This window comes from Strongylocentrotus purpuratus, unplaced genomic scaffold (genome assembly GCF_000002235.5).
Source record: "Strongylocentrotus purpuratus isolate Spur 01 unplaced genomic scaffold, Spur_5.0 spur5_scaffold_18, whole genome shotgun sequence".
In the NCBI taxonomy this organism is placed as follows: domain Eukaryota; kingdom Metazoa; phylum Echinodermata; class Echinoidea; order Camarodonta; family Strongylocentrotidae; genus Strongylocentrotus; species Strongylocentrotus purpuratus.
The window spans coordinates 11,826,764-11,842,111 of record NW_022145603.1 but is presented as its reverse complement, the minus strand read 5'-3'; the positions used below and the strand labels follow the sequence as shown (position 1 = coordinate 11,842,111).

At 38.5% G+C, this 15,348-nt stretch overlaps 1 protein-coding gene across 1 annotated transcript; it reads left to right on the top strand.

The window, feature by feature from the left end:
* Positions 1 to 642: 642 nt before the first annotated feature.
* LOC587236 (cytosolic beta-glucosidase) lies at positions 643 to 13,557 on the top strand. Its single transcript, XM_030989204.1, has 9 exons — positions 643 to 753; positions 2,180 to 2,410; positions 3,181 to 3,368; positions 4,896 to 5,090; positions 8,747 to 9,062; positions 10,000 to 10,150; positions 10,698 to 10,812; positions 11,818 to 11,986; positions 12,605 to 13,557. Exons 2-9 carry the CDS (start codon positions 2,206 to 2,208, stop codon positions 12,823 to 12,825), a joined length of 1,560 nt encoding a protein of 519 aa, XP_030845064.1. The 5' UTR covers positions 643 to 753; positions 2,180 to 2,205; the 3' UTR covers positions 12,826 to 13,557.
* The last annotated feature ends 1,791 nt before the right edge of the window (positions 13,558 to 15,348 follow it).

Sequence of the window (15,348 nt, the reverse complement as noted above, 5' to 3'; positions counted from 1 at the left end):
TCTTGAAAACAAAGTATACATAGAAAATCAATGAATTAAAAAGTATGTAACAATAAAGAAGTTTTGAGTTTTGGGAACAAAATTAAAGCAAGAGGAAAATGGGAGGAAATGGTAAAAGGCAAAAAAGAAAAAAAGATAGAAAAGGAAAATGAGTGGTTGCTTTTCAATCTAATAATATTAACGTGGCCTTCTAAACTAAACAGATTCCACGCCGCAATCGAGACGTGAGCATACGGAGATTCGTAAAAAAAATAGATACTCAAGAATAGATCTAGTCGATTGATTCAAAGACATTCACCGACATTCCCAGATATGCGCTTCTTAATTATAAAAATGTCTTGCCGACCCGTCATTGTCATATATTATATGTCAGCTTATTTATTAATTATTTTTGTATAGATAACGAATTAAGTCAAATACTCTGAAGACAAAATCATATTTGCATTTAATGGATCCCGGCTGCCTTATCAGTCGTACATAAAGTAATCTAAACAATTCAGTATGTGGTTATACATGTGGTGTACGCAGAGATCAAAGTCTATTTGTATTGTGCTATCGGCTAAGGTTTCAAATCTGGTCTTTATTTACAAAAACATTTTAAATCTGTGAGTCAGGTAGAGATATCAAACAAACAAAATTTGCAGATTGTACAGACTATATACCTGAAGAGCATTTTCACGTATACGAAGTACCTGGGTCTATAGATCACACATGCAGTTTTCGACAACCTCTTCCACGTTGCTGTGCAGATAGGTAAGTTCTTCACTTATTCAAGCATAATTTGTATGACTTTAGGAGAATATATTGCATGGCTTAACTAGCTTGTATTGATTTCAACAAGTATTTTGTTCCTTGTCGAACCATTCGTTGAAAATGATTGCATTGTTGATTGAATATACATTTCAGTGTAAAAGCGAGCCATTGGAAGCTTGGGAATTTTGGAAGAACTTTGTGTGTGTGTGTCAGCGAGGGGAAATGGGATATTGTGGATAATCTTATTGTTAAAACTAGAAGAACTCAAACATTTGATAATAAATGAAAAATGAAACGAAACGGTACAGAGATGGGGGTTGTGAGGGAGAGAGAGAGAGAGAGAGAGAGAGAGAGAGAGGGGGGGGGGGGGGAGGGGAGGAATTGATACAGAAGTGAGAAATAAAGAAAACTCGTTAGAATTTAAATGAGAACAAGAGGGGGAAAAAGAATATCGAGGGGAGATCAAGAGAAAGAAGAAAAATGTTCAGTTTCAGAAGCGTACGCATGGTAAGCACTAGCATATTTGAAGTCTGCATGCTCGGTTAGATCTTTTTTTTTGGGGGGGGGGGGGGTGGGGGCATCATTGACAAAATCGCAAATATTTGCATGCGCTCGAGTCATATATATACCCAAAAAACACATTAATCTTAGGATGGATACCACAAAATCAGAGATCTTAAAAATGCCAAGATCATAACACTTTGGGTAACGCGTTTTGATTCCACTACTATTTTCGTTAGGCATTGTCGTTTCCAAATTTACTACTGTTACAAACATTGCAGCAGCGATACATTTGCATATACAATCAGCTGTGTTGACGAGAGCAATAATCCCTTTGTCAACACAACTGAATTTTATGGGAAACTGCAATTTGTTCCCTGCTCCAAGCATGTCTACGGTTGGGAGAGTAACACATTTTGAAAACGACATGCCTCAAGAAAACAGCCGTACAATCAAAACGCCCTATCCAGAAAATGATACGAGTACTTTTAGTGCCATTTTTACTCGAAAAAAGAACATACCCATCGAAAAAAAACAATGACATTGTTTCATTACCTTGTGTCGCGAGTTGGAACTTTATGGGCTCCAATACCAGCTAAATTTATCAAATTCTCATTTATGTGCATTACCGTGAAGAATAGCTTTGATTAAGTTTCTTATGTGGAGAAAATGTAGTTACAGTCATGAGAGAATGAAACGGAAAATGTGGTAGAGAAAGAAAGAGAGAGAGAAAGAGACAGAGGCACAGAGCATGTAGAGAGAGAGAGAGAAAGGGCGAGAGGGAGGAAGGCAGAGAGAGGGGGATGATTGAGTGAGAGAGAAAGAGAGAGAGAGAGAGAGAGAGAGAGAGAGAGAAGGGATTGTTTGCATGTAGCCCTCTCAGTATATACCTTCAAACACCTCTGTTTCAATAATTCTACTTCAGTACCTAGAAATATCAAAGTGAAAACCATGGCGCGCCCCGGCATGCTCATCGCCCTGATCGTCGTATTCCAAACCTTGATCTCCTCGTCGACGACGGAGTTCGTCTTCGAAGATGTCTTCAATGATCCCGAACGCGACACCTTTCTCCACGGAACTTTCCCCGAGGGATTTATCTGGGGTGCCGCTACGGCAGCCTATCAGATCGAAGGAGCCTGGGATGAGGATGGAAAAGGTAGTTATATTTCATTTGATTTGATTTGATTTTCTTCTGCATTCATGTAAGTATACAGTTTTTCGATAATAATAATATAAAGTAAAATAAGTATTTTTCTGACAATGAAATATAAATAAGCAAATACACACACACACATATATATATATATATATATATATATATATATATAAAAATTGTTATTTTCAAAAACGAAATGATAAACTGCCATAAATACTAAATTTCCTCAAACATTATAATACATGATAAAGTTATTTGCGGATGTGGATCTGATTGGATGTGATTCATTCATTCCAGACGATAACTGAAATATTTTATATCTAAACTTTACATTGTAGTCAAATTTGATGTAATATGATACTAGCCCAGGGCCCCGTCTCATAAAGAGTTGATATCATTCGCAACTATAAGAGATAGGAGACTGCGAACATGCTATTGATTGGAGCAACTCTTTACAAGACGGGACCCAGGGATTTTAGCGTTTATATGCTTAATGCTATAAAACGGTTTTGGGTTTGTGTATGTTTTTAATAAGATATAAAAATGTGTGCATTGTAATATCTGTCACCTAGAAATTATTTTCCTTTTTTGTGTATGAATTGTTCAATATTTATTTATTTATCACTTATTTATTTATCTATTTATTCGTTTACCTATTTTTGTATTTGATTATGTATTTACTTATCATTTTTTGTTTCATGTTGTGACTGAGTTATGGAAATAAAATTATTAGGAATTGCATTGAATTGAATTTACACCCCTCACCACAGGACCAAATATCTGGGACGCTTTCACTCACATCCCTGGAAAGACATATGACAACCAGAATGGCGACGTCGCCTGCGACAGCTATCATAACGTTGAACGCGACGTCGAAATGGTCAAGGAGCTCGGTCTGACGCACTATCGATTCTCTCTCTCCTGGTCAAGAATATTCCCGACTGGGTTTACCCATCAGGTAAGCACACCCCGCCCTACCCCTACTCACACCCCTACCCATCCTCTATCTAAACGGCTAGATTAAATCGAAGTCAGGTTTCAAGCTTACACGATCAGTCACTAATATTACAATTACCGTCCCTCGAACCAGTAAACAGATAGGTGATATAGGGCATTTCAGTAATTGCCCCCCAAACCCGGAACTTCTTACCCCCCACTCCAGTACAGAAGAACTGCCATACTCTCAAAACTTTCAAGAGGTGTCTAAAATCACATCTTTTCTAAATTGTTGTGATACTCCTTGTTTTTTTGTATGATAATGTTTTTTGTTCTCTTAGTTTGTTTGTTTTCTCATTAATTTTATGCGTTTTGTATCTAATGAACAGGTGCTTCATGCAATATTATTATTATTGTTATAATTATTAATATTATTATGTCCATTTTCACTGTCCTGATTTTCGTTATGTAGCCCCTCTTAATGAGGGTCAAAATATCGAATGATCTTAGGAGCCGCTCCGAAAGGATATAAACTGAACACACAATTTTTTCTCACAAAAGAGAATTGTGAAACTACAAAGAATTTTGTATAACAAATATAAGCCATAAAACGAGACAGAAATAAGTATTTAAAGAAATAAAATTGTGAATATAAATAAATCAGATCAAAATCAATGAAAGGAAGATGTGAGACAAAATACAATAATATGCTCTTTTTTAAATCTATACACATTCTTGTTATTGCTTTGAGGTGATTCCGTACCTAAAACCTAAAAGAGAATTGTGAAACTACAAAGAATTTTGTATAACAAATATAAGCCATTAAACGAGACAGAAATAAGTATTTAAAGAAATAAAATTGTGAATATAAATAAATCAGATCAAAATCAATGAAAGGAAGATGTGAGACAAAATACAATAATATGCTCTTTTTTAAATCTATACACATTCTTGTTATCGCTTTGAGGTGATTCCGTACCTAAAACCTAAAAGAGAATTGTGAAACTACAAAGAATTTTGTATAACAAATATAAGCCATTAAACGAGACAGAAATAAGTATTTAAAGAAATAAAATTGTGAATATAAATAAATCAGATCAAAATCAATGAAAGGAAGATGTGAGACAAAATACAATAATATGCTCTTTTTTAAATCTATACACATTCTTGTCATTGCTTTGAGGTGATTCCGTACCTAAAACCTAAATCGTTGTTCGAAATCATTTTTCAAGCGCAATTTTCTCGTGTTATATACACATCAATGTCGACAATAATCTCTAACAACAGACCAATATATGAATCCCGCGGGGTTGCGTCGATGACGTTGGTATCCAACCCTCTGTTATCCTCTATCCTCCAAAGGACTTTAGAATGATTACAAAGAAGTTAGATTCGAAAGCATCTAGAATAAATCCTGCCAAGTACCTCTTCGCTACACCTGGGGTCGAGAATGGCCACAAAAGAGTAAGAAGTAGCTTGCCAAAGATTTCCAGCTTAACCCTAGCTCATGCATCATACCTTAATGATGTCATACTTTTTTCCAATACAGGTGAATCCCGCAGGGGTGCAGTACTACCACCGTCTGATTGATGCCCTCCTAGAAGCTAGTATCCAACCCGCTGTTACCCTCTATCACTTCGATCTTCCTCAGATGTTAGAAGAACTCGGTGGATGGGAAAATGAGATGATGGTCCTCTACTTTCAGGCTTATGCCGATTTTTGTTTCAATGAGTTCGGCGATAAGGTATTGAATAATTCTTCATCAGGGGTCTGCTGGAGTTATACCACCCCTCCCCACTACACCCCTAATTAAACATTTCTGGCGGCGAATTCGAATTTTGTAATGGCTGTCGGCATACCACAGTATTAACGACATCGCCCCTTTTTTCATTTTTGTCGCTGTTCCGCAAATTCGGTCGGACCCCCCTTCCGCATTATTCAAAATGCTCTCGCGACACCACTAGTCATCACATTACTGTCTTAAATCATATGGTATCTACTCCTCCGTCAGTGGAGAATTGATAAATCTGATGGGGCTGGGGGCAAGAAAAAAGATTAAAAAACAATCATTATTATTGATTGATTAATAGGCAAATGAAAATGATGATATTACTCTTGGATATCATGACGATTTTCAAAGCAGCCATGGCCTCTTCTGACTCAGTAATAGACTGCGTCGGATGGATGGGGGGGGGGGGGGAGGGTACCATCGGATCTTTAAACAAAAAAGACGTCATGATGAAAACAGATCGGAAAAATATATAAAGTAGAATATCGAAACGAGGGCGGAAGTTGCAGAACCATAAGAAATACTATTATCCACAACCCTTTAAAGGTATTACAAAGTTTTGGGACATTTTGAAAAATGGGTGGATAGTGATTCTTTACTATTTTGATATATGTCGATGCCCTTGTGGATGTATTAAAATCACTAGAAATTTTAGCCCCTTAAACACTTTTGATTTCGAGAAAAATTGAATATAAGGATTAACCGGTGCTCCCGGTAAATGTTGATAAATTTCAAATAGCTCCTACTGCCGTACAATGGTAGCTGCGACCATGAAAATCTCAGAATATGTAGTTGTGGTATATAATTTCCGAACGGGAATATCTAATCGGCCGATTTTAGTCAAGAAACATTGTTTTACAGTGTGTGTGTGTGTGTGTGTATTGGGTTTTTGCAGACGTGTATCAATCAGATATGATTATTTACGTCTGGGACCGACCTTTAAACGTCACCATCCGAAAGACGTGACTCAATTTCGAACCTGCGTCCTCGGCTGAATCAGTTTGTAACTTCCACTTTTTAGCTGGATTACAGGCGCACGCCACAACGCCTAGTTTACAGTTTAATTAATATATTGACCTTGAGAGGGAGCTATACAACATAAAGTGTTTATTATTTACAATTTCATAACTTTAGAGTCGATTTCAACCGCGACAACGATCAGTGAATATTGTAGAATCGCATATGCTTCCAATATGTTCATTTGAACCAAATTCACGACCCCAAACCAAAACTTTGTATTACCTTTAATATGACATCCACAACATTCCCTAAGTAAAATAGTGGTTGATTGGTTAGTTGGTTTTGTGGACAGATAACTTCTACAAGTGTTACAAGTGGTATGTGCATTTCGCACAATAAAGGCTATTTTTCACACGTACGTAAATATTGCTTGCATTATGTTACAAGCGCGTAGCCAGGATTTTGTTTTAGGGGGGCGGGAGTGAGCACGCGAAGCGTGCGAATCTCTTACAAAGCGCGTAGCGCGCTCCATAGGGGTGTGGGTGCAGGGAGGAGGGGGGGGGGAGGAAGGGAGTTTCCACCCTCCCTTGCGAAGCGCGAAAGCTTCGACGTTTCATTAAATTATTAGAGAAAGAAGACGATTCTTTGTACCGTTCTCGACTCTTAATCTTTATCTGAATTCAGTGTTTCCCCGCCCCTCCCGCGCGAAGCGCGGAAGCCTTGACGTTTCATCAAATTATTAAAGAAAGAAGACGATTCGTTGTATTATTCTCGACTGTTAATCATTGTCTAAATTCAGTTTGCCACCCTTCCGCGCGAAGCGCGGAAGCTGTGACGTTTCATTAAATTATTAGAGAAAGAAGACGATTCTTTGTACCGTTCTCGACTCTTAATCCTTTTTCTTCCTACGTCCTCTCCCTTTCTTCTTTCTCTCTCTCTCTCTCTCTTTTTTTTTCGGGGGGGGGGGGGAATACGATTCGTTGTACCGTTGTCGACTCTTAATCCTTTTTCTTCCTACGTCCTCTTCCTTTCTTCTTTCTCTCTCTCTCTCTCTCTCTCTCTCTCTCTTTTGTTGGGGGGGGGGGGGGGGGGCGACCGCCCCCCCGCTCCCCCCCCCCCATCTGGCTGCGCGCCTGTTATGTTATTATTGTCTGGTTGAATCGCTCTTCTTTATTCGTGTATTCCACGGGTGGCCAACCTTTTAAAGCTCGCGGGCCACATCTAACAATTGGCATAACTTGGCGGGCCGTAGGTGGTCTCCCCCCCCCTCCCACACACACACACCATGCAATACGTGTACACACCTCCAATTTTCCCCCAAAACCAAGCAAACAACAAAATCAGTGTGAAAAATCAGGTTAACTTTTTTAGTGTGACTCCTGGCTGGGGCTTGCACTTTTCTGCTATGTTGTTAACCTTCATTGCATACTCTGGTGACAAGTGAGGCGAAGTGGTTTACCTTTCTCTTCTATGAAGAAATACTTCAGAGACCAATCTTCCTTCATTCAAATCTTTCTTTTCTTCGCAGATCTCGAAGTCGATGCCATAGTAGTTGTTATTTCATACAAAATCAAGGACACAGCAGAAAGAATATCCTAACTTTATTAGTTGTACACTGTACATCTCATTGAACGCGGTGTAGAGGGAACCCGCCCCCCCCCCCCCCACTCAGGGGTCGGAATAACCGCATGCGTGTTGCCAAAATGTCCGGTAAAGGGGTACTTTTCGTGCGACAAAGTCCGGCCCGAGAATTGTAAAAAAAGGGGTGTATTTGACTTTTCACCCGGAGATTTCTTTAAAAAGGGTTTTTTTTTCTCGTTTTTTCTCTCATCTCTTTGGACTCCTGAGAAATTATTCCGAATTTAGGGGGGTATATAGAGCATTTTTTCCTGATTTAGGGGGGTCTCTAAGGCAGGAAAAGCCCGCGAAAAGCCCGCGAAAGGGGGGTTCGGAAATGTTGGCAGTCCTCGGATAGGGGGTGCTTTCAAAAAGAGGGAACGAGCATAATATGCGTACCCTAAATAACACTGAGTGGGGGGGGGGGGGGCGGGAGAGGGAAGGGGACTATCCAGTTTACAATTAAGATTCATGAGAAAATTCGGGAGAAAAGGGTTGTAAGTTTCAAGACAAGTATGGCATTTCAAACACATTTCTCGATTCACACCATTTGTTCACAAAATGCTCAAACGTTACTGCGTGCGGAAATTACAAACTGAAATTAACCCTATAACACGGCGAATGATGTTAATGTCGTTAATGTAATGTAATGAGAGGAAATTTGAGGAGTTTTGTATCAACCAAGTAACGAGTCAATATGTTGTGAATGATGAAAACAAATTATGGAAATAGAGATAGCTGTGTCTACATGTTTTACCCCATTTCATCGCTGATATGCGGGCCGCATTACATTAAATGAGCTATTTTTATAATTACTTTAACAATGCTTCGCGGGCCGCACCAGAAAACCTCGCGGGCCGCAGGTTGGCCACCCGTGGTGTATTCTAATGTATGTACTGATACAATGTATGTCAATGATTTTTTTTTTAAAGTAAAGCGCGTACATAATTGTTCGAATTCTTATGCGATATAACCACTTTCCATTACTGTTATTACTTTTCTTTGTGTGTGTGTTTTAACAAATATGTCTTTAGGTGAAGATTTGGTTTACAATCAACGAGCCCAAAGTGATCGCTATCCAGGGGTACGAGGCAGGCATATTCGCACCGGGAAAGACGCGCCCGGGCTACGGAACCTACCGCGTCGTACACACCATGCTGAAGGCACATGCGCGTGCGTGGCATACGTACGATCAGAAGTACCGCGCAACACAGGGCGGGAAAATTTCCATCGTCTTCAACTCGTTCTGGTCAGAGCCGGCCGACCCAGAGAATCAGGCCGATGTTGAGGCGGCGGAGAGGATGAGGCTGTTTGAACTCGGCTCCATGGCGAATCCCATCTTTGGAAACGGTTTGTATCACAAAACGTATGGGTTTAGAATGGGGCATCGGCATCACAAGGGCGGGGTTGGGGGAGGACCGGATCATTATGATAATGATAATGAAACTAGTAATGACGATTATGATACATATAACAAAAGCTGCTAGTAATAATACATGTAGTTATATTTCTAAGCGCTTTACAAAGTAGTTATTCCTATTATTTCCCCGGTTATCGGATTTATTACTTCGGCCAGGTGCCATTTTTTTAAGCTGATCGCAAACGTTTCAACCCAGCAACATACACTAATATGTTTGCATCATAACTAAACAGGTAACATAATATTAGAGACGAGCCATGTATAATTCGTTGAATTTTGAACTTGAATTCGAAATATTTTTTTTAATATAACATTTGAATTAGAATCTGACATTTAAATTCGAATTTGAATTTGAATTTGAATTTGAGTTTAAATTTGAATTTGAATTGAAATCGGAATTTGAATTTGAACATTAAACATTTCAAATTTGAATTTAATTTAAAATTCGAATTCGGTTGTAGGAGACTGTCCGGAGCTCATCAAGTATGTAGAAGAGAACGTAATTGAGGTCACGCTCAAGCTCTATGTCGCGTTCTCTTCTTTTGTTCAAATATATTTGGATTTGGATTTGGGTTTGAAATTTGAATTTGAATTAAATTATGAAGTTCAATTCAAATACCACTCAAGTAAAATTGAATTTGAATTTGAATTTGAATTGAATCTGAATTTGAATTTAAATTGAATTTGAATTTAAATTTGAATTTGAATTTGGTTGTAGGAGACTATACGGAGCACATCAAGGTTGTATAGTAGGGATACTGAGTCATGCCCATTGTCTTATTGTGTATCGTGTCTCTTTTTTCAACTATATTCGGATTTGTATTTGGATTTTGAATTTGAAATATATGATTTGAAATTTGGTTGTAGGAGACTATCCGGAGCTCGTCAAGGCTGTGGTAGGGAACATGAGTCGTGCTCAAGGTCTTACTGTGACCCGTATGCCTTCATTCACTCCTGAAGAGCAGCAGCTCATCAAGGGTACAGCCGACTTCTTTGGTCTCAACCACTACTCAACAAGGTAAGTCTAACTAGTCAGTTATGCATGCCCAAGTGGGATGGAAAGAGATAAGGAGGGAGAGAGAGACCCAACCACTACTCATAAAGATATAGGGTGGTTTATTATAGAGACAGACAGACAGAGAGAGAGAGAGAGTCTCAACCCCTACTCGACAAGGTAACCAGTCAGTTGTGCATGCCCAAGTGGGATGGAAAAAGATAGGGAGGGAGAGAGAGAGAGAGAGAGAGAGAATCACCCACTACTCAACAAGGTAACCAGTTAATATGTGCCTGGGGGTGCTATGTTTGTGGGGGGGGGGGGGGTGGCACCAGCCGAACACTAGTATTTTCTGGGAAAATTTAAACTCGAACGAAGGGTCTAAAAAAATGTCAATATTTGTTCTGCTTGTATATGTAGTCAAGACGGCCCTGAGTCAGTTTGATGTTGTGACTGAGATATTAGGAAAAAGCCTGAGGGAAGCCGTCAAGCTAAATCACTTACTGGTTTAACAGTTTTTTGTTCTGAAAAAAGTCGGTTGAAGATGTTGCATGTTCTTGTCACCATGTAGATTTGTTGCCTACAAGAAACCTGAATTCAACCCCATACCTACCGTGTATGATGATTTCCAGGCGGAATTCAGCTCCGATCCGGTCTGGCCACAAGCTGCCTCTGAATGGCTAAAGGTAGGCCTATGCCTTTTATATATTGATATCTTTAAACTAATGAAGATAATTAAATTCAACTTATTTATGTTTCAAAAACTTTACAAATCAATTATATACATTTACAACAATTTAGGAATACATTTTGAAAACAGAGGGGTCAACTAAAGCAATGCTTGTACAACTGTGGACCCCTCAAATGATACTTAGGAATAATGAACGAAAGAACACAGGTAAGCTCATTAAAATGTTGTGTCTGGAAGGAGTTATGGTGGAATTGGTAAAAAGACGCGGATTGGAATGGGAAGATGAAACTGTGAAATGAACGTGGGATCTGGAAGTGGATGACATTAGATGGAAATGAAGGCCAAAGATTTCATGGAAAGATATGGTGAAGAAAGAAAGCAGTGATGTTGGTCTAAATGAGGAGGATGCTTAAGATGCAAAACGAAGTGGATGAAGAAGAAGGGAGTGTCATCGTGGAGCGATATTCAGCAACCCTTCGTGGGAGGTTAATTGCTGGCTTTAATGAAATGATAATGACTATAAATTATAGTGATGATGTTGAATGACCGACATCAGATACAAGACTGCTTTTGTGATCTTTGGAACTTGTTTAGTTAAACTTCATATTTTCAATTACTGTTTGAATGGGACGTTGGTACGACAATTGCGACACTTGCTTCTTGTCAGCTTCCAACACTAATCGTATCTCTAACTTCCACCCTAGTCCCACTATAAAGGCCAACCTTATCCTTTCCCTAACCCTTTATTTTTGACAAAATAAAGCCCGGACCACTTTATAGATAGCACTTGTACAAAATGAAAAAATGATCCCCAAATATCCACACATTTCTTAAACATGGAGAAGTTCTAATTTTAGAATAATCTCTGCCAATGTGACGGAGTGGCGTGTTTAGGAGACAGGGGATTAACACATACTTCGCAATAGTATTATTCAAGTTTTATAATTTCTTCTAATTTCGTAAAAAAAAAAAATTCGAATTGTTTCCCTTCAATATTCAGGTTGTTCCATGGGGTTTCCGTCGTCTTCTAAATTGGATCAAGAATAACTATGGTGACGTACCCATCTACGTCACAGAGAACGGTGTATCTGAGCCAGACGGGGCCCTGAACCTGGATGATGAATTGAGAACCAAGTACTACCGATCGTATATCAATGAAGCTCTCAAAGGTAAACAAGAATTTTATTTGTATGATATGATGATAAAAATGACAGTGATAATAATAATACAAACGTTAGAATAACAATAATAATAATATTTTTTTTCACTATTGTTTTTGAACCCTCCGACGGGCCATTTTATTGGAAATTAATCTCTGAATAACATATTTGAATACGTGTAAACATGAGTATCATATAATACTTCAGAATAAGATATACATATTGAATATCGATGATAATAATGATAGTAGTAGTGTTAGTAAACACATATTAACTGCTTTGTGGGGCAAGGTTAAAACTTTTGCCTGAGGTGATTTCGAAACTTTACTGTGTCATGTGACAAAGTTGATGAGCATACTACAGTCTGGAGATCGATCACCGAGACCTGAACAATAAGCAGTCAATATTTGCTTTATCAAAACGCAACCGAGCTGTCAATTCTCAAACGGAGATAATATAACAAAATATGCCTGTCAAAAGGCTGTCATACTCTTAATTGCTTTTTTTCCTTATTCGCCATGCGGTAGCTCTCGTGTCTTTGTATTGCTATAATTTTATTGTAAAAATTGACTGCATGTACTATTTCGTGAGTACTATTTTACCATAAAGTCTAAATATTTTCCTCAGCTTCCAAAATTGATGGTGTCAACCTGCAGGGGTATTTCGCTTGGACTTTGCTCGACAACTTTGAATGGGCTTCTGGAGTCAGCGAACGCTTCGGTTTGTACCACGTTGATTTCAACGATCCTGCGCGTACTCGACGCGCCAAGAATTCGGCGCTCACCTACACCCAAATCATCAAGGATAATGGATTTCCGTCTGACGAACAGGCCAAAGTGGAATTGTAAAATGTAACAGTATTTTATATTCTCTTATAATACTTGAGTAAAATAGACAGGCGATTTCGAACAGTAATTTGAAGAAGATTACCCGCAATATTTTAAGAATTATTGTAGACAGCGTTAAAAAGGACACATATTCATAGATCATGGTAGTTAGTGCTATTTCATGAATCTTTTACGTTAAATCCTAAGGTAAAAGAGTAGTTTTATTTTTGGTGAAATACCCGAACACATACAAAAGGGAAGAGGTGAATGTGCACATAAAACTACAATCTACCCCAATCCATCTGACATTATCATTATCTGACATCTTTAACATCAAACTATTCGGATCTCCCCGCCCCCCCCCCAGATCATTAACTCTGTGCCCCCTCAATGGCTGGATACACGCTATTCCCCTGCCTCTATAGAATAAATACTGTTAGTCTTCCAATTAGCCAAATTCAATTATATGTCTACTTTGTATGATCAGTGAATCGTTGTATCTATAAAGGTTCGTTCCGATATGGCGAGGCAAAACTGCGGATTTTTTGTGTATGCGTGTGTGTGTGTGTGTGTGTGTGTGTGTGGATGTTAACTGTAATACGCTCCCCATTTTCTGAATCTTATAATATAAAGCTCAGTAAATACACGCAAGTCCTTTTACAGCGCCATATCTGAACAAGCCTTCATTATGATTTATTTTTCTCACATTGCTTGGACTTCAAACGATACAAATAAAGCATGGGCAATAGTCAATTGTGTATTGTGATTTATTTTATTGATGTGCATGATTAGAGCAGACGAAAAATGTTTCTCGTTGTGTGTAAGCGAGACCCATCCCCTCTGTTCTCGATGCAGGCTGGGATTCGGGGGAAACTCTTTATTCCTTGGACGGAACATTTAGTAGAGGCCCCGTCTAATAATAATATTATTCATTCATATAGGGCTCTCACATCGCCAGTCATGGTACAAAGGTGGGGGTAAATCACTTAAATAAATGAGTCTTCAATCGTTTCTTAAAGGTGTCTAGTGTGGGTGCTGTACGGACAAATTCTGGAGCAGATGATTCCAGAAGTGAGGTGCATTTGATCGAAATTCGAAAAGCATTGCCAACTCTCACTGTGCAATCGTATCAGAACGTTATGCATGCATTGACACCCGTGTTTCTATGTGGCGAATATAACAGAATCTCATATACTGTCTGGACCAATATATTAGAGGCCTGTAGCATCTAGCAAAGAAAGGTATGACAACGCAGACCCAAAGTCGGGTCAGGTGATTCCATCTAGCCCACGCAACCACCTCTGTCAGTAGGAGGACTGGATATTTCAAATAACCAACAACTTACAACAAAATCCTTCGAGATGGGGTGTTTAAAAGACAGCTCCTGAAAATTGAGAATATTTTACCCCGTGAGTTCCATATCTAAAATTTATGGAGAAAGAAGAGCTATTATGGCTATATACATATATGGCTCTACGTTACAAAAATACAATAACTGACATAATTGTAAATCAGGAAGAGGGGGTAAAACTCCCCCCAAAACACACCAAATAGCTTTCAAACAAACATGTGCCCCCTAAAAAATGGTCTGGAAGTAATTTTTCGCCTTATTATTAAAAATATAAAAGTATTATTTAAACACTCACATTGAACACCTTGACTCGTTTTACAATATATAATAAAATAATATTGCTAGGCAACTGGGCTATATGACTGCCATGTTAGAATTTACAATTTAACAAATCCTCTATTAAATCATGTGAAACAGGTGAGAATGTTTTTGGCTACGTTTAAGAAATTATAATACTCGAGATTGCTTTATTTGAAATACTTCGGAGTTTAAAAACACATGATACGGGGCTCTGATGGGGGAATTCTACACAATTAGCCTTAATTTTAATATCCAACAGGCCTCATGCATTTTGTTTGCATTTCCCACCCATGGCCCCGAATGGCAAAGTCATTATCTTCACCTAAAGAATCTCTAAATGCACTCATTAATGGCATATTCAGCAAGTCTGGTATCAGCAGATTATGGGCTTCTGCACATGGACACTGACGACCCTCTCCCTTTAATAATGCTCCTTTCCTCAGGATTATCCAGACAATATGTTGCCAGAAAAGTGTAGCACTCCGATTTTGAAGGTTTTCATACTTTTGTCATATACAGCCATAGCTCTTCTTTGTGATAGTATTCTTCTATGTAGTGTCATTCTCGGGCATCTCCTTCCCTTTTTTGCGTATTTACAGACCCATTTGAACATTATTCAGCGAAAAGAAATCTAATTATATCATTTTCCTTTGAACCTGCTAGCCTGCATTTCGTAGTGAAGGCCATCCTACCTAACTCTTGTTCCTGTAAACGGTCTATACCTTCCAAAACTGGCCTATACCTTTAAGACTGATAAATTTCGGCCTAAAATATATACCTAACTGAAAAGTTTATTATCATGAATTTTAGGATGATAGTAATCAATAAAGGGCAATCTAGCCCTTGTAATAAAATAATTGTTGTGAACGAAGAAGGAAGTAATGAATGTTAAA

What these genes read in the sequence shown, in the direction of transcription:
- LOC587236 (XM_030989204.1), top strand. Translation starts at nt 2,206, where the DNA reads ATGGCGCGCCCCGGCATGCTCATCGCCCTGATCGTCGTATTCCAAACC. An exon ending in GAATCCCATCTTTGGAAACG is followed by an intron (nt 9,063 to 9,999) that starts GTTTGTATCACA and finishes ATTTGGTTGTAG; the next exon opens with GAGACTATCCGGAGCTCGTC. An exon ending in TATCAATGAAGCTCTCAAAG is followed by an intron (nt 11,987 to 12,604) that starts GTAAACAAGAAT and finishes TATTTTCCTCAG; the next exon opens with CTTCCAAAATTGATGGTGTC.